Source organism: Symphodus melops (genome assembly GCF_947650265.1).
Source record: "Symphodus melops genome assembly, chromosome: 1".
NCBI lineage: Eukaryota > Metazoa > Chordata > Actinopteri > Labriformes > Labridae > Symphodus > Symphodus melops.
This window is the reverse complement of record NC_136691.1, coordinates 1,331,165-1,356,164: the sequence shown is the minus strand read 5'-3', so window position 1 is coordinate 1,356,164 and position 25,000 is coordinate 1,331,165. Positions and strand designations below refer to the sequence as shown.

At 48.0% G+C, this 25,000-nt stretch overlaps 5 protein-coding genes across 7 annotated transcripts in view; 3 read left to right on the top strand and 2 right to left on the bottom strand.

The window, feature by feature from the left end:
• hey2 (hes-related family bHLH transcription factor with YRPW motif 2) overlaps positions 1-3,188 on the top strand; it is a 4,304-nt gene extending 1,116 nt beyond the window's left edge. Inside the window, exons 3-6 of the mRNA XM_079362593.1 lie at positions 363-447; positions 547-630; positions 1,797-1,878; positions 2,084-3,188. Of these exons, the coding sequence (XP_079218719.1) occupies positions 363-447; positions 547-630; positions 1,797-1,878; positions 2,084-2,724 (892 nt within the window). The 3' untranslated portion in view covers positions 2,725-3,188. The remainder of the gene's footprint in view (positions 1-362; positions 448-546; positions 631-1,796; positions 1,879-2,083) is intronic.
• Positions 1-9,541, top strand: part of LOC306824835 (homeobox protein Nkx-2.4-like) — an 85,092-nt gene extending 75,551 nt beyond the window's left edge. The window contains exon 3 of the mRNA XM_079345206.1: positions 9,255-9,541. Within this exon, the coding sequence (XP_079201332.1) occupies positions 9,255-9,359 (105 nt within the window). The 3' untranslated portion in view covers positions 9,360-9,541. The remainder of the gene's footprint in view (positions 1-9,254) is intronic.
• Positions 4,684-9,958, bottom strand: LOC306824970 (lactoylglutathione lyase-like). Of its 3 annotated transcripts, none has more exons than XM_079345412.1 (7): positions 9,898-9,958; positions 8,306-8,390; positions 7,023-7,105; positions 6,745-6,885; positions 5,848-5,915; positions 5,672-5,761; positions 4,684-4,914 (listed from the first exon to the last, which is right to left on the bottom strand). In XM_079345412.1, the coding sequence occupies exons 2-7, from the start codon at positions 8,375-8,377 to the stop codon at positions 4,820-4,822; spliced, it is 549 nt and encodes a 182-aa protein (XP_079201538.1). In that variant the 5' UTR covers positions 8,378-8,390; positions 9,898-9,958; the 3' UTR covers positions 4,684-4,819. The 3 variants fall into 3 exon arrangements, with proteins under 3 accessions (XP_079201538.1, XP_079201537.1, XP_079201539.1); XM_079345411.1 differs by lacking the exon at positions 9,898-9,958 and adding an exon at positions 9,541-9,555 and having other exon boundaries at positions 4,703-4,914; XM_079345413.1 differs by lacking the exons at positions 8,306-8,390; positions 9,898-9,958 and adding an exon at positions 9,541-9,618 and having other exon boundaries at positions 4,704-4,914.
• A 1,576-nt stretch (positions 9,959-11,534) lies between these two features.
• On the top strand, positions 11,535-13,539 carry LOC306835680 (uncharacterized protein; the record flags this gene model as incomplete). Its single annotated transcript, XM_079362346.1, has 6 exons — positions 11,535-11,834; positions 11,927-12,238; positions 12,477-12,695; positions 13,158-13,259; positions 13,348-13,376; positions 13,459-13,539. The coding sequence occupies exons 1-6, from the start codon at positions 11,687-11,689 to the stop codon at positions 13,537-13,539; spliced, it is 891 nt and encodes a 296-aa protein (XP_079218472.1). The 5' UTR covers positions 11,535-11,686.
• A 1,325-nt stretch (positions 13,540-14,864) lies between these two features.
• bub1 (BUB1 mitotic checkpoint serine/threonine kinase) lies at positions 14,865-24,482 on the bottom strand. Its single transcript, XM_079362335.1, has 24 exons — positions 24,266-24,482; positions 24,082-24,135; positions 23,588-23,729; positions 23,297-23,493; positions 21,664-21,698; positions 21,504-21,583; positions 21,392-21,420; positions 21,036-21,223; positions 20,818-20,921; positions 20,146-20,573; positions 20,024-20,064; positions 19,429-19,548; positions 19,190-19,300; positions 18,924-19,017; positions 18,625-18,703; positions 18,344-18,521; positions 18,197-18,254; positions 17,221-18,044; positions 16,231-16,331; positions 15,997-16,158; positions 15,691-15,848; positions 15,407-15,584; positions 15,215-15,321; positions 14,865-15,124 (listed from the first exon to the last, which is right to left on the bottom strand). Exons 1-24 carry the CDS (start codon positions 24,286-24,288, stop codon positions 14,926-14,928), a joined length of 3,690 nt encoding a protein of 1,229 aa, XP_079218461.1. The 5' UTR covers positions 24,289-24,482; the 3' UTR covers positions 14,865-14,925.
• Between the last annotated feature and the right edge of the window lie 518 nt (positions 24,483-25,000).

Sequence of the window (25,000 nt, the reverse complement as noted above, 5' to 3'; positions counted from 1 at the left end):
ATGGACAACAAGAAGCAGAAGATTTTAGAATATTTAGATTCATGACGACTCATAAAGCTCTTCCACTCGCTCGTCATCCGGGCTCCACAACAAAACAACAAAAGGTCAGAGGTCAGAGGTTCGATTCCCAGCTCCGTCGGATGAGTGCAAATGTAAAACATGCCTCGATTCAGTGTTTGTGTTGAGATTCCTTCTCTACGGTTTGTAAAGACTGAACTCATGAGCCGATGTTTCTCTCTGTTCTGGATGTGGGTCAGCAGAGTCCCCGATCAGGACCATCAGGACCATCAGGACTTGGTTTGGGTCTCTGATGACTCAGATCTACTGAACCCTGTTTGTCAAATCATCATTTTGTATTTCAGGCACATGACGTCGTCTTTCATCAGATGTGGGTCGCCGACGACCACGACCCCGACACAAGTGATGGCGAGGAAGAAACGCCGAGGGGTGAGGTTCTTAAAAAAACACGCCACGGATGTTCTAAAAAAATTTTTTTTTTTTCGATGTTTTTAATATCTGGACGTTCTCGTTCCTTCGACCCGTCAGATCATCGAGAAGAGACGCAGAGACAGAATCAACAACAGTCTGTCCGAGCTACGCAGGCTCGTCCCCACCGCCTTCGAGAAGCAGGTGACCTTTGTTACCGTTCACCTGATGACATCACACGTTGACCTTTGTTACGTTCACCTGATGACATCACACGCTGACCTTTGTTACCGTTCACCTGATGACATCACACACTGACCTTTGTTACCGTTCACCTGATGACATCACACACTGACCTTTGTTACCGTTCACCTGATGACATCACACACTGACCTTTGTTACGTTCACCTGATGACATCACACGTTGACCTTTGTTACCGTTCACCTGATGACATCACACACTGACCTTTGTTACCGTTAACCTGATGACATCACACGCTGACCTTTGTTACCGTTCACCTGATGACATCACACGTTGACCTTTGTAACCGTTCACCTGATGACATCACACACTGACCTTTGTTACCGTTAACCTGATGACATCACACGTTGACCTTTGTTACCGTTCACCTGATGACATCACACACTGACCTTTGTAACCGTTCACCTGATGACATCACACGTTGACCTTTGTTACCGTTCACCTGATGACATCACACGTTGACCTTTGTAACCGTTAACCTGATGACATCACACGTTGACCTTTGTAGCCGTTCACCTGATGACATCACACGTTGACCTTTGTTACCGTTCACCTGATGACATCACACGTTGACCTTTGTAACCGTTAACCTGATGACATCACACGTTGACCTTTGTAGCCATTCACCTGATGACATCACATGCTGACCTTTGTTACCGTTAACCTGATGACATCACACGTTGACCTTTGTTACCGTTCACCTGATGACATCACACACTGACCTTTGTTACCGTTCACCTGATGACATCACACGTTGACCTTTGTAACCGTTAACCTGATGACATCACACGTTGACCTTTGTAGCCGTTCACCTGATGACATCACACGTTGACCTTTGTAACTGTTCACCTGATGACATCACACGTTGACCTTTGTAACTGTTCACCTGATGACATCACACGTTGACCTTTGTGTTTAACTTCCTGTCCTTACCTTCACTCTACCAGAAGTTCCTTACTTTATTTCAAAATAAAAGCACACAGCAAGTGAAGAACTGTCGTCTTAAGACTGGACAAACTTTCAAAATAAAAGCCTAAAAGACTATTTTTATTATTAAAGTGAATTAATGAACATTTATACATCATTTAATTATTTATTCGTCTTTCAGGGTTCGGCCAAACTGGAGAAGGCGGAGATCCTGCAGATGACTGTGGATCACCTGAAAGTGCTGCAGGCCACAGGAGGGAAAGGTGAGAAGAGCAGCATGTAGCTCTGACACACACACACACACACACACACACACACACACACACACACACACACACACACACACACACTTCACCTGTGAGCTGTCTGCCTGTGATGTAAACATTTCTGATCAACGATCTTCACTAACGAGCAGGTCTTCAGGTCAGACGCCGTATCTGACTCCTCCCCTTCTCTCTCTCTCTGCAGGTTATCTGGACGCCCACGCTCTGGCCCTGGACTTCCTGTCTCTGGGTTTCAGGGAGTGTATGACCGAGGTTTCTCGCTACCTGAGCGCCGTGGAGGGCCTGGACTCTGGCGACCCGCTACGCTCCCGCCTCCTCTCCCATCTCTCATCCTGCGCCTCGCAACGAGAAGCCGCCGCCGCCGCCCTGAGCGTGACACCACCACACCCCCACCTCCAGCAGCCTCACCCTTTACCTCCCCCCTTCCACCTCCCCCACCACTGGGCGGCTGCGTTCCGACCCGCCGCCTCGCCGTACGGACTGAGCGGGCTCTGTGTGTCTCCTGATGCTGGAGGAGGTGGCGCCCCCCACAGGCTGGTGGAGCTATCGCAGCGCTGCGTCGCCTCCTACGCAGACTCCACCTCCTCCACCTCCTCCTCTCCTCCCTCCTCGTCTCTGATGCCTCCTCTCTCTGCCTCCCTCCTCTCTCTCTCAGCGTCCTTCCCCATCGCCCTCCACTCAGCCTTCCCCCTGCTTCCTGCCTCCTTCACCTCCACCGCCGCCGCCACCGCCACCGCCAGTCCCCCCGTCTCCTCCTCGTCACACGCTCCGCTCGGCAGCAGTAAACCGTACAGACCGTGGGGGACGGAGGTCGGAGCGTTCTGACACAGACTAACTCCTGGCACGTTTCTAATGAAGGTGTTAGCACTTCCTGTAGATCGAGTAGCGAGCTAACGTTTAACATCGTCGATCATCAAACCGTGTGACCGTGCGCCAATCAGAACAGCTTCTGTTTGTTTACCATGTTGCTGCTCATGCTAACCCCGACAGAAGGATTTCCCCGGACTCGACCTTGACCCGACCTTGGACGAGCGGAAGAAAACGGTCGGATGGAGGGATTTCACCGCGCCGCATTTAAAACCCAAACAACCAGTCAGGACGGCTGCTGCTCCCTTAATGCCTGATGATGTCATAAGGTCACGTCGTTGCTTCAGTCACTGATTGGTCCTTTAAACCATGTTGCTCGTGTTTCATCATCGGCTCGTCACTGAGTGTGTGTGTGTGTGTGTGTGTGTGTGTGTGTTTTTGCAAATAAACATGAAGTAACAACTTTCCTGATTTTTCTGAAAAGTTGCAGCTTGTTTTTTTTTTCATACGATGATTGAAGAAGAAATCTTTTATTAACCCCTCGAGGGGAAATTCACTCTGCTGCTGAGACACACACACACACACACACACACACACACTGTCAGACCCCGGGGGAGGGGGGGGGCTCTGAGTCTCTGCCATCCTTCCCCGTTGGCGAGCAGCGGCCGCCCCTTCAAACACACACACACACACACACACACGCTCATCCGCCTTTATCCTGCTCTTGATTTACGCTCTGAAACTCGCCGCAGCAGCCGTTAAATCGTGCAGAGGTGAACACGGCGTCACGTCCAGCTGAATGGAGGATTAACGGCTGACAGGCCTGGGAACAGCACCGCAAGCAGTAAATCCACCCCGGTCAGCCGACACGGTTCTCACGCCAGGACGCCGCTTTGAAGTGACCAGCGAGTAAATTAGCTGACGTGAACCTTACACACAGATACACACACACACACACACACACACACACACACACACACACACACACACACACACACACACACACACACACACACACACACACACACACACACACACACACACACACACACACACACACACACACACACACACACACACACACACACACACACACGGCTGTAAGATCACACAAACTCAAGAGTCTGTTATGTGATGAAACGGTTGCTATGACGACCAGCTCAAACTGATTTATCTCCACATTCCTGAACTGTAAAACCGAGGAGGCAAGACCAGAAATGTTGTCTGTTTTTATTCCAAACATACAAAGCCTACATTACCCACAATGCAACAGGTCTGTTTACCATTCACTCACAGAAGCTGATGATGTATCCTGGAACCTACAGCTGTAAAACCTTTTACAACCTCTCACAGCGCCCTCTACATCCACATTATGACACTGTAGCTTCAGTGTTTAGCCAGCTCTGCATGTGGTGGACACTGTGGCTTCAGTGTTTAGCCAGCTCTGCATGTGGTGGACACTGTAGCTTCAGTGTTTAGCCAGCTCTGCATGTAGAGACACTGTAGCTTCAGTGTTTAGCCAGCTCTGCATGTGGTGGACACTGTAGCTTCAGTGTTTAGCCAGCTCAGCATGTGGTGGACACTGTAGCTTCAGTGTTTAGCCAGCTCTGCATGTGGTGGACACTGTAGCTTCAGTGTTTAGCCAGCTCTACATGTGGTGGACACTGTAGCTTCAGTGTTTAGCCAGCTCTGCATGTGGTGGACACTGTAGCTTCAGTGTTTAGCCAGCTCTGCATGTGGTGGACACTGTAGCTTCAGTGTTTAGCCAGCTCTGCATGGGTCTGTAAAGCTTTCTGCGTTCTAACCTCTCTCCATGTTTCATCTCCAACATTGATCCTAGTTTGAGCAGCTTTCTGCTGCTGGAGCTTATTAGAAACATGCAGAGGCTTTTTAGCTCGGGTACAATCACTTCTATCTGAAGCAGTTCCACTGCCCGCTTCCATCACTGCAACAAACTGAAGCAAAGAAAAAGTCAACATCTTTTTATTTTGTTTCTTTAGTGACTTTTAAACAGCCATAAAAGCAGGAAGTGTAACATGAGCAGGATTCAACGATTAAAGAGTTTATGAACGTATCAAAGGTTTGTGATGTTAAACAGAAATGTGTCCGAGCGTTAAGGTGACATTAATGACACCATGTTGTTGGGACTTAGAATCTCGATCCAGTAACCGTCAGGATCCACAATGAAGGCCAGGTCCTTCATTTTACCTGAGAGGAGACAGACTGACAGTTAACACAGCTCACTGTACTCTCAGACAGCAGGCCACAACACACACACACACACACACACACACGTCAGTTTGAGTCACAGCTCCACCTTCTGGTGAACATGTGTATAGACTGGTGTTGTCGTCAAGACCCCCATAACCGAGACCAGACGACTCTGAGACCCTAAATAGCACCAAATAATCACCAGAGTCACAGCCGAGTTATAAACATGAGGAATCATCGACCCCCCCCCCCCCCCCCCCTCCTGGTCAGATGACGTCGGACAAAGTTATCACACCATATAATCAAAATGTGAGAATCAAATAGAACGGATTAAATGTTGATGTCAAATGTGAAACTACAAGAACTTTGGTTTCCTGTGGCTGCATTAGCTCCGTCTCTAGGGATGATGGGGGGGGGGGGTGCTGTGGTCAAGACCAAACTAACCGAGACTCAGACTAAGAGCAGAATGCTCCGAGACCAAGAAAAGACCATAATAAATAATAATAGTTCGTTTTATTCTTTATATTTTATAACTCTGTAGTTTAAAGCGTCTCAGTGCTGCACACGCCATCCTGCTGCTACAAGCGGGGATTAATCCGCCGCTGAAAATAGTCCCTGCCGACAGCACTCTGTCCTCCAGCTGATCTCACGTGGTGAATCACGCAGAGTGAAAACAGTCTGACGGTTTTTAATGGTCTGAAATATTTAACAGTGGATGTTTGGACCTGAATCCAAAGACACACAAACGTCTCACCTGACTCTGGTTTCTTTATAAACGTCACTTTTTGTTCTTCAAACAGTTTACAGGCGGCGTAAACGTCGGGGACAGCGATTCCGATGTGACCTGAAAGAAGACGCACGATCTTTAACAACATTACAATGAGACAGATAAACTGATGACAGAAGATGAGACGACCATGAACGTCTCACCGAATCCTCGCGGCTCGTTGTTCCCGTTGTGGTACGACAGACTCTCGTCGGACTCCGAGCCCCAGTTACTGACACACGGAGAAATCAAACACGCGTTTATCAGACGCACTGATCCAAAGAGACGGACATCAGAGAGTAACAACGACACGAGGAAGGATGTAGAGAGGAGGAGACGACAGGAAGTGAAAACAAACAGCTGCAAGTCTGATGAGAAGGGTCTAGCTACAAACCCTTACCCTAACACTGACTGGCTAGAAGCCACGCCCCTTCAAACCACTCCCACACAAACCACGCCCCTTCAAACCACTCCCCCACAAACCACGCCCCTTTCTAACCACTCCCACACAAACCACGCCCCCTTTCTAACAATGTCCATACAAACCACGCCCCTTCAAACCACTCCCACACAAACCACGCCCCTTTCAAACCACTCCCACACAAACCACGCCCCTTTCAAACCACTCCCACACAAACCACGCCCCTTTCAAGCCATGCCCATATAAACCACGCCCCTTTTGAACCCTGTCCATACAAACCACGCCCCTTCAGACACGCTACGTCCCTATAAAATATCCAATTTAATTTAACCCTAACCAACTTGGGTCGCTAGTATTGTTGGGTACACTTGAGTCTGATAGGACAAACAGGAAGTGAACAAAGCTGCTGACAGGAAGTGAGCAGAGTCAGAACAAAACATAGACAGCTGATCTTGAGTTTTAATCTGCATTAAAACCATCCTGAACATCATCATGATGAAGGTCGCAGGTGTTTGTACAGAGATGGGTCTTTATCTTTTTCTTAAAGGTGTAAAGGGACTCAGTTTGTTTCACCACCGGGGGGCGACAGAGGATAAATATAACAGAGGTTTATAACAGAGGTGTTTCAGTGTATACGTACTGCGTGAGCTCGATGGTGGCTCTGCGAGAAAACGTCCACGCCGTCCTCTCTTTAATGTCGGCCGGGATGTCCGACTTTTCCTCGTAGCCCAGGAAATAAAGAGTGAAGCGCATCGAGGGGAAGTCGATCTTCTGCAGCAGGCTGGAAAACACAGGCGAGGGTGAAAGCTTCCAGTTTGTTGTATTTTCACATTGCTGCAATGCTTTTTTATTCTACTAAACTTTGCAGCTTTCAAAAAAAAGGACCTTGAGTTTTGATTTGTTCAGCGTCAGACTCACGTCATGCCCAGGATTCGCGTGTAGAAGTCGAGAGATTTGGCGGGATCTTTGACCCTCAGCATCGTCTGCTGCATCATGTAATCCTACACAAACAACAGAGGAAACAGTGTGGGGGGGAAATGACTCGTCTTTAATGATAGTTCAGAACTTTTAAAAACTCGGAGCGTCCTCCTGTCCCGCGGTTCAAGCTCCGTCTTAAGTTCACTCTAAACCAGACGTGGAAACTAGTCATTCTGTAACTTTTGTTTGGTTACCACGGAAACACAAGGTTCATTTTAAACGAGCAGAAACCTCCAGTGATGAAGTGTAACATCCTGCAGTACCTGGAGTGTCCACTAGAGGCTGGCTGCAGACGCACAGGAAGTCACATACACACCCATTCACAAAAAGGCAGCTAACAGTTAGTAAACAGGAAGTGATCATGTCGTAAACAGGAAGTTAACATTTAGTAAACAGGAAGTGAACATTTAGTAAAGAGGAAGTGATCATGTCGTAAACAGGAAGTTAACATTTAGTAAACAGGAAGTGAACATTTGATAAACAGGAAGTGATCATGTAATGAACAGGATGTAAACGGCAAATAAAACGTTTAAAACAGGAAGTTATCGTGTGGTAAACAGGAAGTGAACAGTAGATTAACACTAACGAGGAGTCTTTTGGCTTCAGAGTGACTCAGCTGTTTCTGGTCTGTCTGACTCTTTAGGCAGATCAGGTTCTGAAGTCAGATACATAAGCCATGTCTTTGTCCCGGATTGGCTCAGGCTGTGTGACATCACGACAGGAAGGAGCCCTGCATGACGTAGACCCTTTTAGTTAGTCCTGCTGTATTCAAAGCCAGCAGAGTGAAGCTGATCCTCATTAACTCGAACACAACACACATGAAACCACATGAAGCTGCTTCGGTCAGATCTCCTGGCAGGAGCAGAAACATCGTGCTCGAGTGGATCCACTCAGAGTTGTTCTGAGAGGTTTGTTTGTTAGGCGTGTTGCTCCACAGTGACCCTGCTCGGGAGGATTTCAGCCCTCACAGGAGTATGAACCTCGCTCCGTGTCTGATCGATCCTGTCGGCGTGGACGAGTCGATCAGACTCTCCGTACAGCGTGTTAAAGTGTGTGAACCGGCAGCGTGGCCTGCAGGCTTCAGCAGGTCTGAAGACGCATTCTGCCAACAGGTTAGACAGCATAACAAGCTCACCGCCCCGTCTGCAGCCCGAAGACCAGAAGACCAGAAGAAGACTGAAGAAAAGACTGATGAAGAGTGAAGATCAGATGTTTCAAATCACCTTGGTGATGGGGTCTCCCTCCTGACAGGCGGCTGACACGGCCTCGTCCGACAGTCCTCCTTTGCCCTCCATGGCTCCGATCACACTGATGAGCAAACACACACACACAAGCTCTTTCACACACCTTATGTGCTGCCTTCAGGTGTGGCTCGGAAAATATGCCGCTTTGTTTTCAAGTCTGTAAAAAGAATTCATGACTGGAGTGAAACGATGTCTGAACCCGTTTCAATCCAAAGTTCACATCAGAAGTAAAAGTCGTAGACGTCCAATGTTCGGAAATGTCTTCTTCTGAATCCTGAATCCCTCGGGATCAATAAAGTATCTATCTATCTTAAATAGCAAAACTCCTGCACGCCATCCAAACTTCACTAAACATGTTGGGAGGTTTTTGTGCAGTTTAGCCGGCGTCCTCTCCTCCTCTGATCGGTCTGTTTGTAAAAGATATCAACACAAGTTTTGCATCTTTACGAGACGCCTGAAGGAGCTGAGCGTGCTGCTACCTGAGTGTGTGTGTGTGTGTGTGTGTGTGTGTGTGTGTGTGTGTGTGTGTGGACAAACTACACGCTGTCCAATGGGTGCTAGAAAACAAGAGGGATATTTGAACAGCAGGTTCAGGGTGGTTGGAGTTGGGGGGGCGTTTAGAGTCATCACAGCTCTTGGGTAGGACAGGATCTCAAGGCTCTCTCAAGGATCTTCAAGGCCCACTTCAGTACGAGTACGTCACCTTTGCATCATGTGTGTGATAGAAGTGTCATCACCCTGCACGCTTTTCTTCTGGTGGTGAATTTGCTGATAATTTCCCGCTGCGTTCACACACCAGCTCGTTAACGAGGGGGCCAGCAGGATGAAACACTCAGACTCTTCTCCTCGGCTCCTAAACGTCTCATGTCGCCAGCTTGGTGCTCAGATCTCCTCCAGTTTAGACATTTCTGAGTGAACCTGAAGGCAGCAGCAGCAGCAGCTGGGGCGTGTTGTTGCCTTCAGGTGTTGGGACTCAGGTGCGGGGACAAGAACCGCCCACCGCTCTGATGATGGGAGTGATCTTCACAGGTAACATTCCTGAACTCCACCGCTTCACATGGTGCGTTCACTGCTTCAGAAAGTGTGGGAGGAATCAAAACACAACAATTTAGGGAAATTAAAAACATTAAGAGTTACAAGGACTTCTTCCATAAATCATGGAGAACATTTTTAAATATTAATAGACTTATTATCCTTATTAGCTAAAAAACGACCTTGTTTGTTAATCTGATGTTAAGACGAGTCATCGTGAAGCCTGCTGGGAAGAATGCAGGTGAGCTGAGCTGCAGGTCTGGACATGAAGCTCACAGATCACCAGGTGAGGGAGGAGGCCTGACGCTGGCACACCCCGACTTTAAAGCAGCTAATCCCCCTCAGCAGATACAGGCGACTCCCTGAAAACACGGAGGCTGGATGAGCACCTGTTGAGCAGTCAGGAGATGAGACACACCTGGACCTGCTGAGCCTCAGGCTTCAATCCGAGCTGCAGATGGACTCTGCTGACCCACACGGTGTGTTGTTTGTTTGTTTGTTTGTTTTACAGCACATTAACACAAACACACTGTACACACCTGACTGCAGACGGTCTTCAAATCTACACGTTTTTGCAAAGTTGACGTTTGTCCCTGTAATGTTTTGAAACAGTCTAATGGTGCATTCACGTGTTCTCGGACAAATCGGGAAAAACGAGTTTTAAATGCACATCAAGGTTCAAGTGCAAAAAAAGAGCACTAAAAGAAGTAGCAATAAAAAAAACAATACTATAAAACAAATAACACGGAGACATTTGGGACAACAAATAACGAACAACAGACAATCGACAGACAAGGGCACTAGTGAGTATTTCACCATGAGATAGTATGTGGAAATAAATTAAAGTATTAACAATATAAACAGAGTACAGATTAAGTTAAAAAGTGAGGTAGTGCGTTGTAAAGTAGCAAATAGTGCAGATAGTGCAAACACCTGCTCAAGTCAGAAGCTGTGGAAGGATTTGGTGTCATCACATGGAAGAAGGCAGAACATGTTGTGTTAATGTTTCACATCAACGTCGTGCTGAAATATCTCAGAGACGAGCTCTTCTTCTTTACAGCATCCACACGGTCTGAGGCTGCTGGTACAACATTCAGACTCTCTGATTCTCTCACATCAGCAGCACAGGATGAAGTCATATTTAGGTTTTTTAATAAATGTGTTTATTCATTTTTTATGAACAAAAATACAGAAGACAGGACCAAACACAACAACAACAAGAAGCTGGGTGGGAACAGAAACCCACACAGAACTATCACACAGCTCTCGTCAGATATATTGTTTGAACATTGAAACAGAACCCTGGTCACTTATTGCACAAGTTTCACTTTCTTATAATCTTGTTTTATACTCCATTTTATTTAACTTTGTACTTTTTGCACATTTAGGTTTATTAATGTAAATATTATTTATCTTTTTTACCTTGTTTTATTTTATTTACCTTTTTTATCTACATAGCACCGTGGGGAGGGGGGAAACGTAATTTCATATTTTGGAACTGACAAATAAAGAACCTTGAACCTTGAACCTTGAACCTTGAACCTTGAACCTATTGACATTCAGTCATGAAATGGTTCCCATGTTCTCTCAAAGGCAACAACACATCACTCCTATCGTGTTGTGTTTCTTCACACAGGAGTAAGATCTAAATTAGCCTCTGTAGACAACATGTTGTGTTTTTTTATGCATCTGTAAACACACATTTCAGACGAGCTGATGTTACTTTCAGCTGGCGTTGGGACCGGCAGGTTGGGAACGCCGGCCCTGACTCACACAGCTGTGTCTGTGGGACAGTCGTCAGGATGGTCACATGGTCACATTGGTGTTAACCACGGCTCTACTGTGAGCGATGACGGCCACATTCTCACCCAGCGACTTCCCCTTCAGGCGTCAAACCTCCGAGACTAAAACCTGGGGCCCGTTTCAGTCAGCGGGGTTTTTGTGCAAACGTTGGCTCACTTTGCTCAACAACAGACGTCCTCCTTCAAACAAATAACAACAAGTTGACCTTGGATGACCTTCAGAACGACATGAAACAAGAAAAGGACAACTCAACACATTTCACACCGAACAGACGTGTTTGAACAGTCGGTCACACACAGTTTAAAGTCTCCTGTTCGAGCGAGGAAATGAAAACAAGACCGTGACCTCTGACCTCTTCACTGACCTTCAGGTTATGTGCTGTGATGGCCTCTCGTCTTGCAATAAAAAAAAAAGGTTGATGATCACCGCCGTGTGAACATGGCTCATCATAAACCGAAGAGACACCTAAAGCAGGCTGTAAGTCAAAAGGAGGAAGTGACATCACGCTAAGAAAGGGAAGTAGAGATGCGGCTCGTCTTTAAGAAAAGCTCAACTGAAGAAAGTCCGACAGTTAGAGACCTGACGACGGGAGGACAGAGACGCAGAATCACGATGAACCAGCTCAGATGGATCCAGACTTCTGTGCTCCTCTCAGCGCTGCTTCAGTTCGCTGGTAAGAACGTTTAAACCACAGACATGAAAAATACTAGGAATCAACATTTTCTTCATTTATTTATTCTTTGTCTTTTTCCCCGACCTCTGCAGCAGCTCAAGTCAGAGTCATGGTGGGAGAGGACGCCACTTTGCTCTGTGAACATGTGAGAGCAGGTCGATATCTGTGTGAAAACACCGACTGGGTCTTTAATTCTTGGTTAGACAAGAGAGAAAAGCTGGTTGGACGCGGGCAGGTCAGTCCGTCTGCGGGAGCTAAATCCAGCAGACTGAAGGTCACGCAGGACTGCTCTCTGGTCATCAAGGAGGTCACCGAGGACGATGCTGGTCCTTATCTATGTCACCTGGACACACAACACGAAAGACGATATCTAGACGAGGTGATTTTTCTGTCTGTCATTCAAGGTGAGTCGATGCATCACAATGTTTTCAGCTCAGGATTCAGTGTTAGACAGTAAACTGTGCATGTCAGGTACACGGCACGATAAGATGACGCTCGTAAATAATGTGGTTGGATTTCTCCATCTTTTCTTTTTCACTGGAAATTCCAACAATTAAAATGTTTCTCTTGGATTTGAAGTTTTGAATTTTATTTGACGACACAAGTCTGAACAGTTTGTTGAGCTGTGTTTATCTGCTTCAGGCCCAACAAGACCACCGACCGGACCACCACCACCACCGACAACCGGACCACCACCACCAACCGGACCACCACCACCAACAACAACCGGACCACCACCACCGACCGGACCCCCACCACCGACAAGCAGACCACCACCACCACCGACCGGACCACCAACAACAACCAGACCACGACCACTAACAACCAGACCACCACAAAGAATAATATATGTCCACAGCGGTGAGTCAGCGTCTGATTTAATTAAATGGACACCAAGCGGTTCACTTGGGTTCATAGGCCCCGCCTCCAAATCCTCCAGGTTGTAGGATGTAGTTTGTTTGTTTTACAGTCTGAACACAAAAAGTCACAAACAGGTGGTTTCAAATCTGATTCCTTCAGACCCGACTCACTCTGAGCGTCTCGGTCACCATCAACAATACCGAGGACGACGACGTAGATCCAGTGAGCAGGAAGTGAACTTTGATCAGTGAAAGAAAACAACAAGAGTCAAAACAAACATGTCGTGAAAGAAGTCAGCAGACAGACGGCTCTATGAGACCGAGTCAGAAAGAACCGGGTCTGACCGGGTCAGTACAGACGGGCAGATGTTTACAGTCAGTCAGATTCTGATCAGATTGAAGCGTCACAGGTTGAAATGTTCTTATCTAAATAAAATGAAGTGATCTGGTTGAACTCATCTAGATGTTGGAGGGTGTTCTGGTCTGGACTTGGTCATGTTGGCTCTGCGCGTGGCTGAACTCCTCCTGGTCACTGTGCTCACTCTTCTTCTCTTCAGAGCTCGAGGTGAGAAACACTCTGATTCACACATCATCACCACCGACCGACCGACCTTCAAGTCCGAGCTGAAGTGTTTCTGTACTTCCTGTTTCAGGGAACCAGAGAGGACGGGCTGACGACTCTGTAAGCAGGAAGTAAAGCCTGAAGCGTCCTCGTGTAGATTCCTCTCCTCCATTTTCACTCCTCGTGTTTCCTGTTTCCTCAGGTGTACGATGATGTAGGTGAAGCATCGGTGAACTACGAAAATGATCCTGATGAACCTTCTGCTTCAGTCAGACTCCGCTGATCCTCATATTTCACATTTCATCAGGAGCTGAAATATGAAGTCAAAAATAATCAAACCAAGGCTCCAGGTTTTTTATTGAATATTAAATGAAATAAAAGCATCGCTTGAAATGAAAACAACACGTTTTACTTTTAGAGTAGAAATGAACTTCTCCACAACGGCAGAAAATAAATCACTTTAAACTGTTTCACATTCAACTCTTCTCTGAAGCTGAGCTCGAATTTCCCTCGGGATCAATAAAGTATCTATCTATCTGCACATACACATAATATACGTAGACGCCTCATTACGGGCTGGAACGGGCTTGAAACATCGCCGCCATATTGGATGGGTCTCTTCGCTCTACGCTAGCAGCAGAGTCTATAGGAATCAATGGGGAGCAAAGTCACTATGATGGTATTTTATGCAGCTTTTAATTACAATAACCGGAGCAGTATTGATTACAGATTGTGTCACATTATCTTTCACATGTAAGATGAACAATATATTTTTTTATTTACAATATAAAACGTTATGTCATCGTAACCAGCGTTACTTAGAAACACATTTAACAGGATGTTTCCTTTTCAGCCCTTCTTTTTATAATCATTTATGATCAAAGTTGAGCTCCTGTTTATTTTACTGTTATTAATAAATCACAAAGTTAAAGTGAGACTCCAGACGCCTCTGTTTGCTGTGATTTAACATCCTTAACCAATCAGCTGTGAGCATCATGGCTCTGCTCATATCAACATCTCTCCCTTTCTTTCTACTCACATGTAAACTTTTTATACCTTATAAATAAAAACACACGTGAACACGTGATTGTTGTACAGTCCTTGTGTGTCCTCCTGAAAGGTGTTTATTATATTATAAACACACACACACCCTCCTGCACACACTCTCTCTCTCTCTCTCTCTTGTAGTCATGTTGCTGGCATTTATGGGCGAACTTGCAACTTTGTCCAATCAGAGTAAAGCAGCGAGCTAGACGTCACCAACTCACTTCCTGTTTATCTGCACTCAGAGGAGAGTGAGCGTGAAGCGCTGCAGGGCCGTCCCGTCTCCATGACAACCGTTTGTTGACAACGTGCCGCTCTATTGTTTACGGAGAGAGAAGGCAGAACAAACACCTGGCTGTGGGCGTGTCACCCACCTGGGGGAGGGGGGAGGGGCTACTGGTCGACTTCACAGACTATGTCATTAACATGAAATCAGAGACTGAAGATTATCTGCACTTACACACTTTATTTATAATTATCAGAAAACGCTTTAAGAACAAAACAAACAGTTAAATTTCTTTTTTACATGCACACATAATTAAGACGCTCAGATCCTCCACACGTTTAAAAAGCTGAACTAAAAAGATGAAGTGAAGGTCGAGCTCTCAGGCGGCGCCCGTGTCGGTCATCGGCGTGCGGCCTTGTGTCTCTCCAGCAGCATCACCACCAGGCGGCTCTTGATGGACGGCAGCTTGCTGCTGTAGTTCTGCTGCAGGACGGACGCCAGCGTGCAGCGGAGCGCGTGCAGGCTGGGCAGGGCGCTGCAGGCGGGAACGTTGAGCAGGGTGTGGAAGAAGTCCTGCCACATGTCACTGTGAGGGTTCCTGACAAACACAGGAAGAAGATCTTAAGCTTGAGATCCAACCTTCAGTCACATGACCGCCTTCCGACTCTGATGAAACAGGAAGTCTTACCTCCTGAAGGCGCCGTTTGTCTTCCACACGCCGTCCTCATTCGTGACCTGCATGTACGTTCCAAACAGCATGCAGTGCACCGTCCCCGCTATCCCAAAGTAATCCGTCTGGGAATACAGAGAAGAGGGTGAAAACCGGCGCCATTTCACACGTTCTACACAGGCTCCGCCCCTTTTCCCCCCCCAACCTCACCTGGTAGCTCCACGGTTTCCCGCTCAGCATCTCCGTGCACTGGAACCCCGACGTCAGACAGCGGCTGGTGAAGGCGGTGCCTTGTGGGAAGAGCTCCATGTCGATGCTCTGGCCGAGGTCGATCAGCGCGAGGCCGTGGTCGGCGTTCTCCGACTCGAAACATTTATTCTCCAGGAACCTGAAGAACGACAGCAAAAAACGACCACGTCAAATCTCCCGGCCCGCTTCAAGCGAGCTGAGGTTAAAAAAAAAAAAATCTGGTTTCACGCCGTCCACGTTTCTACCTCTCTCCCAGCATGAAGTTGTCGGGTTTGATGTCGGCGTGGACGAGGTGGATGGCGTGCAGCGTCTCCACCATGCGCAGGATGCAGACGGTGAAGTAGATGACGAGCGGCTGAGGCATCACCTTATCGCTCAGGGTTTTATAGATGTTCACGGCGTTCTGAAAGAGCGAGCCGGCGTTTAAAAACGACAAAATCTGTGCGATGAAGACGGCGTGCAGAAGGCTTCCAACGACCGCCGTCATCAGCGCCGAGGACTTCTATCTTAGTTTCCACGGTAACCGAACTTAAGAGGACATGCGAACGTACCAGCAGGGTGCCGTAGTTGTGGAGCTCGCCGAGCAGCACGCTCCCGTTGTTGAAGAAGTGGGCGGAGTGGAGGTTGCTGAAGAAGTGGCGGACGTCGGGCCGCAGCCGAGCGTCCAGCTGAGTGTTGATGTAAAACTCCCAGGGATTGGCCGGTTTCTGAACCTGCAGAGACGCACAGAGTGTCACTCTGAGAGAACGAGGAGCAGATCTGAGCCAGCGGATTCACAGTCTCACCTTCAGCACCATCTTCTCAGAGGAGGCGGGGTCAGTGGCGTGGTAGACCGTGGCAAACGCTCCTTCACCGAGGACGTGATCAACCCGGAGGGAGGAGCTTCCTGTCAGAGGGAGAGAGAGAGAGAGAGAGAGAGAGAGAGAGAGAGAGAGAGAGATCAACAGTCGACACGCCTCTTTTTTCATCGCATTATTCAGAGTGACAGCCGACCATCTGAGCATCTCTGAAAGGACCAATCAGAGAGCTGCTCTCTTCCTCTGTGATCAATCAGCCAATCAGAGAGCTGCTCTCTTCCTGTGTGGTCATGAAGGAAACCTGCTGTGTTGAAGCTTCTCTGACAACAATGCAGCAGCCAGTATGTCCTCCTTCTAACTTTAGATTCTGCTCCTGAATGCTCTGGATCTGATTGGACCAGAGAAGGTAGGCGGGGCTTTGAAGGCCGTTTTGGACGCCCCTGGGTTTGCCAGATATGAGAGCAGTTATCAGGTGAACAGGTGTTGCAGCGATGGAAGCGGGCAGTGGAACTGCTTCAGATAGAAGTGATTGTACCCGAGCTAAAAAGCCTCTGCATGTTTCTAATAAGCTCCAGCAGCAGAAAGCTGCTCAAACTAGGATCAATGTTGGAGATGAAACATGGAGAGAGGTTAGAACGCAGAAAGCTTTACAGACCCATGCAGAGCTGGCTAAACACTGAAGCTACAGTGTCTACCACATGCAGAGCTGGCTAAACACTGAAGCTACAGTGTGCACCACATGCAGAGCTGGCTAAACACTGAAGCTACAGTGTCCACCACATGCAGAGCTGGCTAAACACTGAAGCTACAGTGTCCACCACATGCAGAGCTGGCTAAACACTGAAGCTACAGTGTCCACCACATGCAGAGCTGGCTAAACACTGAAGCTACAGTGTCTCTACATGCAGAGCTGGCTAAACACTGAAGCTACAGTGTCCACCGCATGCAGAGCTGTGTGAGAGGAGACCTCCTTCTTACCCATGCTGATGGTCTTCTTCGGGGAGATGTTGGGGAGGTTGCACCGCCACGTGACGCAGCGGGGGTGGGACGTGAGTGGAGCGCTGAGCATTGACAGCAGGTCGGCGATCAGTCCGTCGTCCCAGGGATTTGACACCAGCTGGGCCGAGCTCGTCTTCTCCGGCGTCGCGTTCATCGACACGTCTGCGCTCGCTCTCCCTCCTCTGTACGGACTCATCATGAGCTCGTCGTCTGCACCCAGCTGGCTCTGCTGCACCCCCGGGCTCATGGGCACGTCGGCACACAGCGGCTGCTGCGGACTCATGGGGACGTCCGTGCTCTTGTTGTAGACCGAGCGGCGACGTGGACTCAGGAAGGCGTCCAGGTCTGGCTCCGCGGTCTCCTCTGCGCTCTGGATCGCCGGCCACTCGGGTTGGAGAGCGTTCTCTGGGCTCATGGGGACGTCATCGTAGACCTGTTTCTGGACTCTCTCTGGACTGGCGGGTTCGTCTAAATCCTCCATGATCGTAAAGTCTTCACATCGGGGGCGGACTAAAGTCTGAGGCGGATCGCAGGTCTGTTTGGGAGGGCTCGTGTAAACCTCCCAGTGGCGTCCCGTGGTCCTGGACACGGAGCACTCGGTGGGACAGATGGTCTGGTCTCTGAAGGAGAGGACGGCAGGGGGAGGGGGCTGCACCATGGTGGTGGAGGAGGTGGTGAGGCAGGAGGGGGCGGAGGCAAGACCCTCGCCGACGATGGTGCCTCGTCCCTGAGAGGACGGCGCCCGCTGACCGACGGCGGTCTCGGAGAGCGTCTCGTTGTGCGGACTCTGCTCGATGATGGGGCTGCAGGAGGAAACAAGAGGACACGCATGAGATGAAACATCTGGACTCCTCCTGGAGGACGCTTTCAGGCCGCTCTTCACGACTGAACAGTTCGTTTCCTGTTAGACAAGAAAATACCAGAAACAACCTCCAGAGGGCGACGTGGTCAGTACCTGAGTTTTTTGGTGTGGCGTCGGGTAAACGCTTCGTCATCGGCGTCGCAGTCGATTTCTAGAGAGAGAAACAAACATCAGCTGGTTGAGCAGTCGGCGTCCCAACTGTGATAGAAGTGTAAAAACAGACGAGTGGCGTCCGGGTACCTCGGGCCTGGAAAGAGTTGCTGCTGACGGGCGTTTTGTACGCGGACGGCGTGGAGACGAACTGAGCCAACATGGCGAAGTCTGTGGTGCTGTTGGGACACGCGGCCAGAGAGTTGAGGGAGTTGTAGCGAGCGCCCCACATGGTGCTCTCATCGGGCATCAGGTCAGGAGGCGTGTCCTGGACAGGAAACAGACCGTTAACGGAGGCGTGGTTAAAACAGGGCGGAGACGGTCAAACCGCCCCTCCTCCAGTGAACGGGGTCAGAGGTCGTCGGACTCACGTTGGGTTTGTTGGACACCGGGATCTCAGACAGAGCTCTGATTGGTTTAGACTTCTCAACCACGGGAGGAGCCGCCACACTGGACACGGGGACGAAAAAAAAACCAGACGTGTGATATGACGGATAAAAACGTCCTGATGTGACGTCTGAACTCATCCAGGCTTTTATTTTCTACACCGCTAACGCCTCCGCTGTCATTGGGCGAGGGGGGCGGGGCTACAGCCTGGATCAGTCGTCAGCCAATCAGGAGGCCGGTTCCATCTTAACAATGAGATCTGTGGTGATGATCTTTTATTTACCTGCCGTTCTCTTTGTCGCCGTCGTCCTGGAAGATGGTGAACGGCGCGGCGGCGGCGGCGGGCTTGGGGAGAGAGGAAGCGCCTCCTTGGAAAGCTACGAACGCAGCGAAAAGGAGAATTCACCAAACGGACGTAAAGCTGCAGAAATGTTCAAAACAAACGCTTCGCTGTCTTCTTATAGCTTCCTGTCCCTTTTAGACTACCAAAATAAAAGCACATCCACCAGTTTATTTTCACTATGACACACTTCCTGATTAGGTATTTACCGTTTCCAGAGAAGCTCTGATGCGCCTTACTCTCGGCGGCGTGCAGCATCGAGGCGCCGCCGAACGGATCCTCGAGGAGCGTCGGAGCCTGGAACATGTCCATGATCACGCCTGCAGGAGAAGAAAAACCAGCGTCAGCGTTCGACCTCGACGACCCGCTGCTTCAAATTAAAAAACATTTGTTCCCGGGGAGCCGATTCAACACGTGAAGAAGAGCCGCCTGGAAACCCTGAACTCACCCAGTGCTTCCCGCGTGTTGACGGTGGGCGAGGGCAGCACGCGTGAGGGCGTGGCCTGAACATAGCCCAGTGAGGTGTTGGGCGTGATGTGGGACAGGTTGGCTGTGGCGCCCTGTGACACTGAGAGAGAGCGAGAGAGAGACAGAGTGAGTGAGCGAGAGAGAGAGAGACAGAGAGAGTGAGCGAGAGAGAGAGACAGAGAGAGTGAGCGAGAGAGAGAGAGAGACAACGAGTGAGAGAGAGAGAGAGAGAGACAACGAGTGAGAGAGAGAGACAGAGAGAGTGAGCGAGAGAGAGTGAGCGAGAGAGAGAGAGAGACAGAGAGAGAGAGACAGAGAGAGAGAGACAACGAGTGAGAGAGAGAGAGAGAGACAGAGAGAGTGAGCGAGAGAGAGAGACAGAGAGAGTGAGCGAGAGAGAGAGACAGAGAGAGTGAGCGAGAGAGAGTGAGCGAGAGAGAGAGAGAGACAGAGAGAGAGAGACAGAGAGAGAGAGACAACGAGTGAGAGAGAGAGAGAGACAGAGACAGAGAGAGAGAGAGAGAGAGAAAGCGTTCACAGGAAGACGCTGCGATGGGAGAGCGAGCTTCTCTTACCGTTCAGGTTGTCTTCGGGGTCGTGTTGCTGCGTGACAAACCTGAGGAGCAAACATGACCTTTATTATCACGCACGCTCTCCCGTCTGTCACATGATGAATTAAACACTGGCAGTCACTCACTGGCGTGTGGCGTCGTGCTCCTGGGGGCGGCTCGGCTCCTCCTCATCCTCCTCGGCAGAAACACACGGCGGCCTGTGGAGCGACCGCGTCACCTGCTCCGAGTCGGCAGGTTGGTAAATCGCCCACGTCTGGAAGACGGACGGCTGGTCTGCGGGCGGCGACGCTGCTGCAGGTCGGGGGGCGTGAACGCTCCTGTCAGGCAGCGCTGAGGGATGATGGGACGCCGCTGAGCTCGGAGGGTCAACGTCGGCGGACTCGGGGACAGCCGAGGCATTTTGGGAGAAAGTCGGTTGGTCGTGACTGCCGCTCAGAGCGAGCGAGGGCTGAGGGCGCCCAAAGGGATTCTGGGTAGGGTCAGGGTTCAGATATGTGGCGGCCTGTGCTGCAGGAGGCTGAAACACAGAACACAGAGGCGTGAGATGCAGAAATCACATCGTTGCCTTTTGTAAATCTTTACAGTCGACCATATGGATCTTTTTTTTAAACTCCGGTTGAAACACGTGTTTATGATTTCATCTGCTAAGTTAGTGTTTTACATTTATTTCCATTTGTTGTTCTTGCACATGATCTTGAATGTTTGTTTTTTAAATCTCTTTACAGTGAAGTTCACGCTGCGGTCGTTTGGTTTTGAGAGCGTTTGAAGAAACAGAAACGCTGACTCAGCAGTCTTACCCTCTTTGAAAACAGCTTGCTGGGAAAAACCTTGTGGATGCTCTCACATTTATATCCTTGCAACCATTCATCCAGGTCCCCGATCTCCAGCACTAACGGCCCACCTCCAAAAAAAAAAAAAAAAAAAACAACCCCCAAACAAAACAAAACAGATGTTATCCTGTGATCAAATAAAAAAACACAACAAGAGTCTTTGTAAGCAGAAGAAATCAGCTCACTCCTCTCCTGCTTCTTCTTCTTCTTCTCCTCCTCCTCCTCCTTCTCCTTCTGGAAGTATTTCGCCGCTCTGACCTCCTCGAAGCTCAGCTCCGAGCCTTCACAGACGAGTTCCTCCTTCATGTACTCAGAAACAGTCGGATGAGCCGAGCGCTGAGGGATCGTGCCCGAGGTCTCCGAGCGAGATACTCTGCGGAAAGACACGATATGAGAGGGCACCTGTGAAGTCCTGGTCTTAGATTCATACATGAAAATATCAGGACATTAAAGTGTGGAGAGTCTCTGGAAACCATCCGGAGAGGAGCTGTGGTGCACGTTAGCTCAGAGCCTCCCATCATAACTAAGCAGAGTGACTTACATGATGGTGGTTTTGACTTCCTGCTGGGCCTGTAACACAGAACCAACAGTCAGCGCCTTTCAAACGCTGCTGGGCAGCTCCCAACAGAGAATGAGACCTCACAGACACGCACCTTGTTCGGAGCCGCAGCTGCACCGTTTGACGAGAGCTGATTGGTCAGTTGGGAGTTCTGTAAAGGGTTTAGAGCCCCTGCTGCAGGAAACAAAAGGTCAACATTAGGTCGCCTGTGTGTGGACACAATAAAACAGAGACACAACAGAATCAGCTCTTACCTGAGACGCACGTCTGACGTCTTGTTTGGAAGAGCCTGTGAATCACAGCAGGTGTCATTGTTGTTACAGACGCACACGCTTTCAAAACAACGTCAAAAACGCCCTCAGCTAGTCAGGACACAATAATCTGACCCGATCCGTAGCACGCTTCACCCCTAAACGCCTGCTCCCATCACAAAACACGCCCGCAAAACCGGACAGGTCACTCCGACCTCTTCTGCAATCAATGTTAAAAGATGTCACCTGATCTTATTTCTAGTTTTAATTTGATTTGCATTGAAGTAATAATTTAGGGGACAAATTGTGCACTCACGTGTCCATCCTGATAGTCTTACTACAGTTTATACAGACTGGCTTTGTTTAACTATAACAATATAAGGTTGATTGATTAATTGATGGTAAAAAAAAATGTGTATTCTTCTCTTTTTTATAATTTAAATGATCACAAGTAAATTGTCACAAACTGCTTTTCATGTTTGATAAATCAGGGGTCACATAAGTTCTGGGAACTTCACCCGACTCCTTTTGAGAGCATTTTCTCCCTGTTTCTTTTATTACCTGTGAATAAAACTGTTCTGTTATTTTGTCTGCTGCTCAAATGAACTAATAAACTAAACTATATATATATTTTTAATCATTGTATTTTATGTACCGTAAATTTCGGACTATAAGCCGCTACTTTTTGTCGCGGTTTTTAACACTGCGGCTTTTAAAACGATGCGGCTTATTTATGGATTTTTCTTGCAGGACAATGAGCTTGTGCCGCAAAAACATTTGACTTCATCACATCGGATCTTAATATCAGTCATTTTGCGCTTCATGCACGCACCCTCATCATGGAAAACACACGGAGAAATACACATGATGCAGCTTTCAAGTTAAAGGCGATCGAACTGGCTGTCAAAGAAGCTAACAGAGCTGCTGCACGTAAAGTTGACAGTGACAGCGACAACGAAAAAGAGACTGAGGAAGTGAGTAATGAAGTCATTCTGAGGCAGTGAATGGATGGACTTTTTCTTGTGAAATATATTACGGTCATCTTTTTCACCAGCCGTGTTACAGACATGTTTGATAAAGGATTTACAGTAGGCTTCATATTTGCATATGTTACCGGTAGTACGTATTTCATTAAAAGTTAAAAATAATGTCTTTGTGTCCCGTCTTTCTGTGTAAATAGCTCTTGTTATAACGTGGACACCTGCGGCTTATAATCAAGTGCGGCTTATATATGTACAAATAAATTTTTTTTTACCTATTTTTAGCCGGTGCGGCTTATATCCAGGTGCGCTCAATAGTCCGGAATTTACGGTACTTCTTTTCTTCTGCGATCCTGAACCCATTTTTAACTGCCTCTCGATTCACCTTGTGAACGACCGTCACTGTTTCCACAGTCAAGTGTTAAAAACAGCAGAGTGCTCCTGTTTAATAGAACATCTTTGGTCCTGTGCTCGCAGCCTATCACCAGCTTGTGTTGCTCATGGAAAAACAGCTTTCACGCACTATACTGCTCTGGTGTGGTGGACTTACTGCCCCACCCCCCCCCCCCCCCCCCGGTTCCTTAACTTCCTGAATATGTGGCCTGCTATATTTGAATAGGTTTGGTTTAAGGCGTTGAAGCCGCAGCCGTCGTTACCTGTATTCAGTGAGAACAGCGTCCGCTGGCTGGGCTTGGTTCTCCAAAGCTTTCTGGTAAACAGCATCGGCCTGCTCATTCATGCCCCTCTGTTCAAAGTGCTGAGCCCAGGACACGTAGAGGGCGGCAGTCTTGGTGCCAACGCCATTACTGTAGATGTGATGGTACAGAGCGACGGGGTCTGAAGAGGAACTCGCCTGTGAGACAGAGTTCAATCAAAAAACGCCAGGAGTGAGAGGTCTGTGAAACAGGCAAAACTCTACTGTAGTGACACGTTACTGTCAGACTTACACATTTGATGCAATACTTCACATATCTGAGGTCGTCTTTGTAGCGTTCGGTGTTGATAAATTTCTGCATAAGACGATCAAACACCAGGGTCATCCCATCGCGACGGTCTGGAGGAAACTTCTGCTCCAGGTACTCCACGAACCTAGAACAGCACGCAGGTAGTCAGAATCAGGCTTTATAGCCAAGGACATTTTACACAGGAATTTGTCTTGGTGTCTTGGTGGGGGGGGGGGGGGGGGGGGGGGGGGCACTGTAGGTGTTCATTCATGGCATAGACAGACAGACAGCAGCAGTATACAGAGTCACATATTCTGCAAAGTAAACTTCACAATTATTCTTTACATCCCTGATAGACGAGACAAGAAGTGTGAGAAAACATCAGGAGACAGGAAACAACACAGAACACATGATGAGAAGCTCCAATAAATCCAATCTGTTTGTTTGTGTCTCTCTGGATGTTATAAATAAAGTTATGTTAAAAAAAAATTACTCACTTATCCCACCTATCCAGCGGGTCGTCTCCTGTGTATGAGCTGTCTTCAAAACACCTGACGGATTTAAAGAGAAAAATAAATAAACAATAAAATAACAACAATAATAATAATGCAAACAACACGAAGCTAACCGTAGCATGAAGCTAATATTGGGCTAACTGTTAACGTATTCCTGCTGACTCACTGTAAATAGGCAGCTACGTCCATCTCTCGTTTAGCTTTCTTCAAACACTTCTTTAAATTTAAATTTAAATTTATTCTATTTGGTTTTTAAACTTGGTTTTCTTCGATAAGCGGCATCGTCGTTCGTTTTAAAGCGTTTGAATTTTAGCGCTCAGCCAATGACAACGAACCGAGCGGAAGATCACGTCACCAATGCGTGACGTATGACGTGAGTTACCGGATACAAATGCATACGATTATTTACCAAAGTAAAAGCATGCGTTTTAGCTTTTAAAAGAAACGGTTATTTTATGACAGGGGTCCCCAAACTATTTTCTTTGAAGGCCTTTCTCTGATGAGAGGGTCAGAGTCTGTATATCTCAGAAAATAACATCAGACATCACGTCAAACGCCATACTCTGTGCATGTGTAAAAAAGTTACTATAATAGTTAATAGATAAAGTTCACAGCCAAGGAACATTTTGTTTTAAAAGACAAACTTTTATAGGCCTATGATAAAAAAGAATGTATATATGTATATAAAAATTGTAATTTTCAAAATGCATTTTGGGAATATTTCTGAGGGCCGAGTCAAATGTGGAGTCGGGCCTTATCTGGGCCCCGGGTCGTAGTTTGGACACCCCTGCTTTAGCCCAAAAATAGCCACTGAAATAGTGAAGCTTTGCTCCAATTTTAAGGTTTTCACTTAAACAACTATCTATATTTATCATTAGTAGTGTAGTGACCAATTTGAACA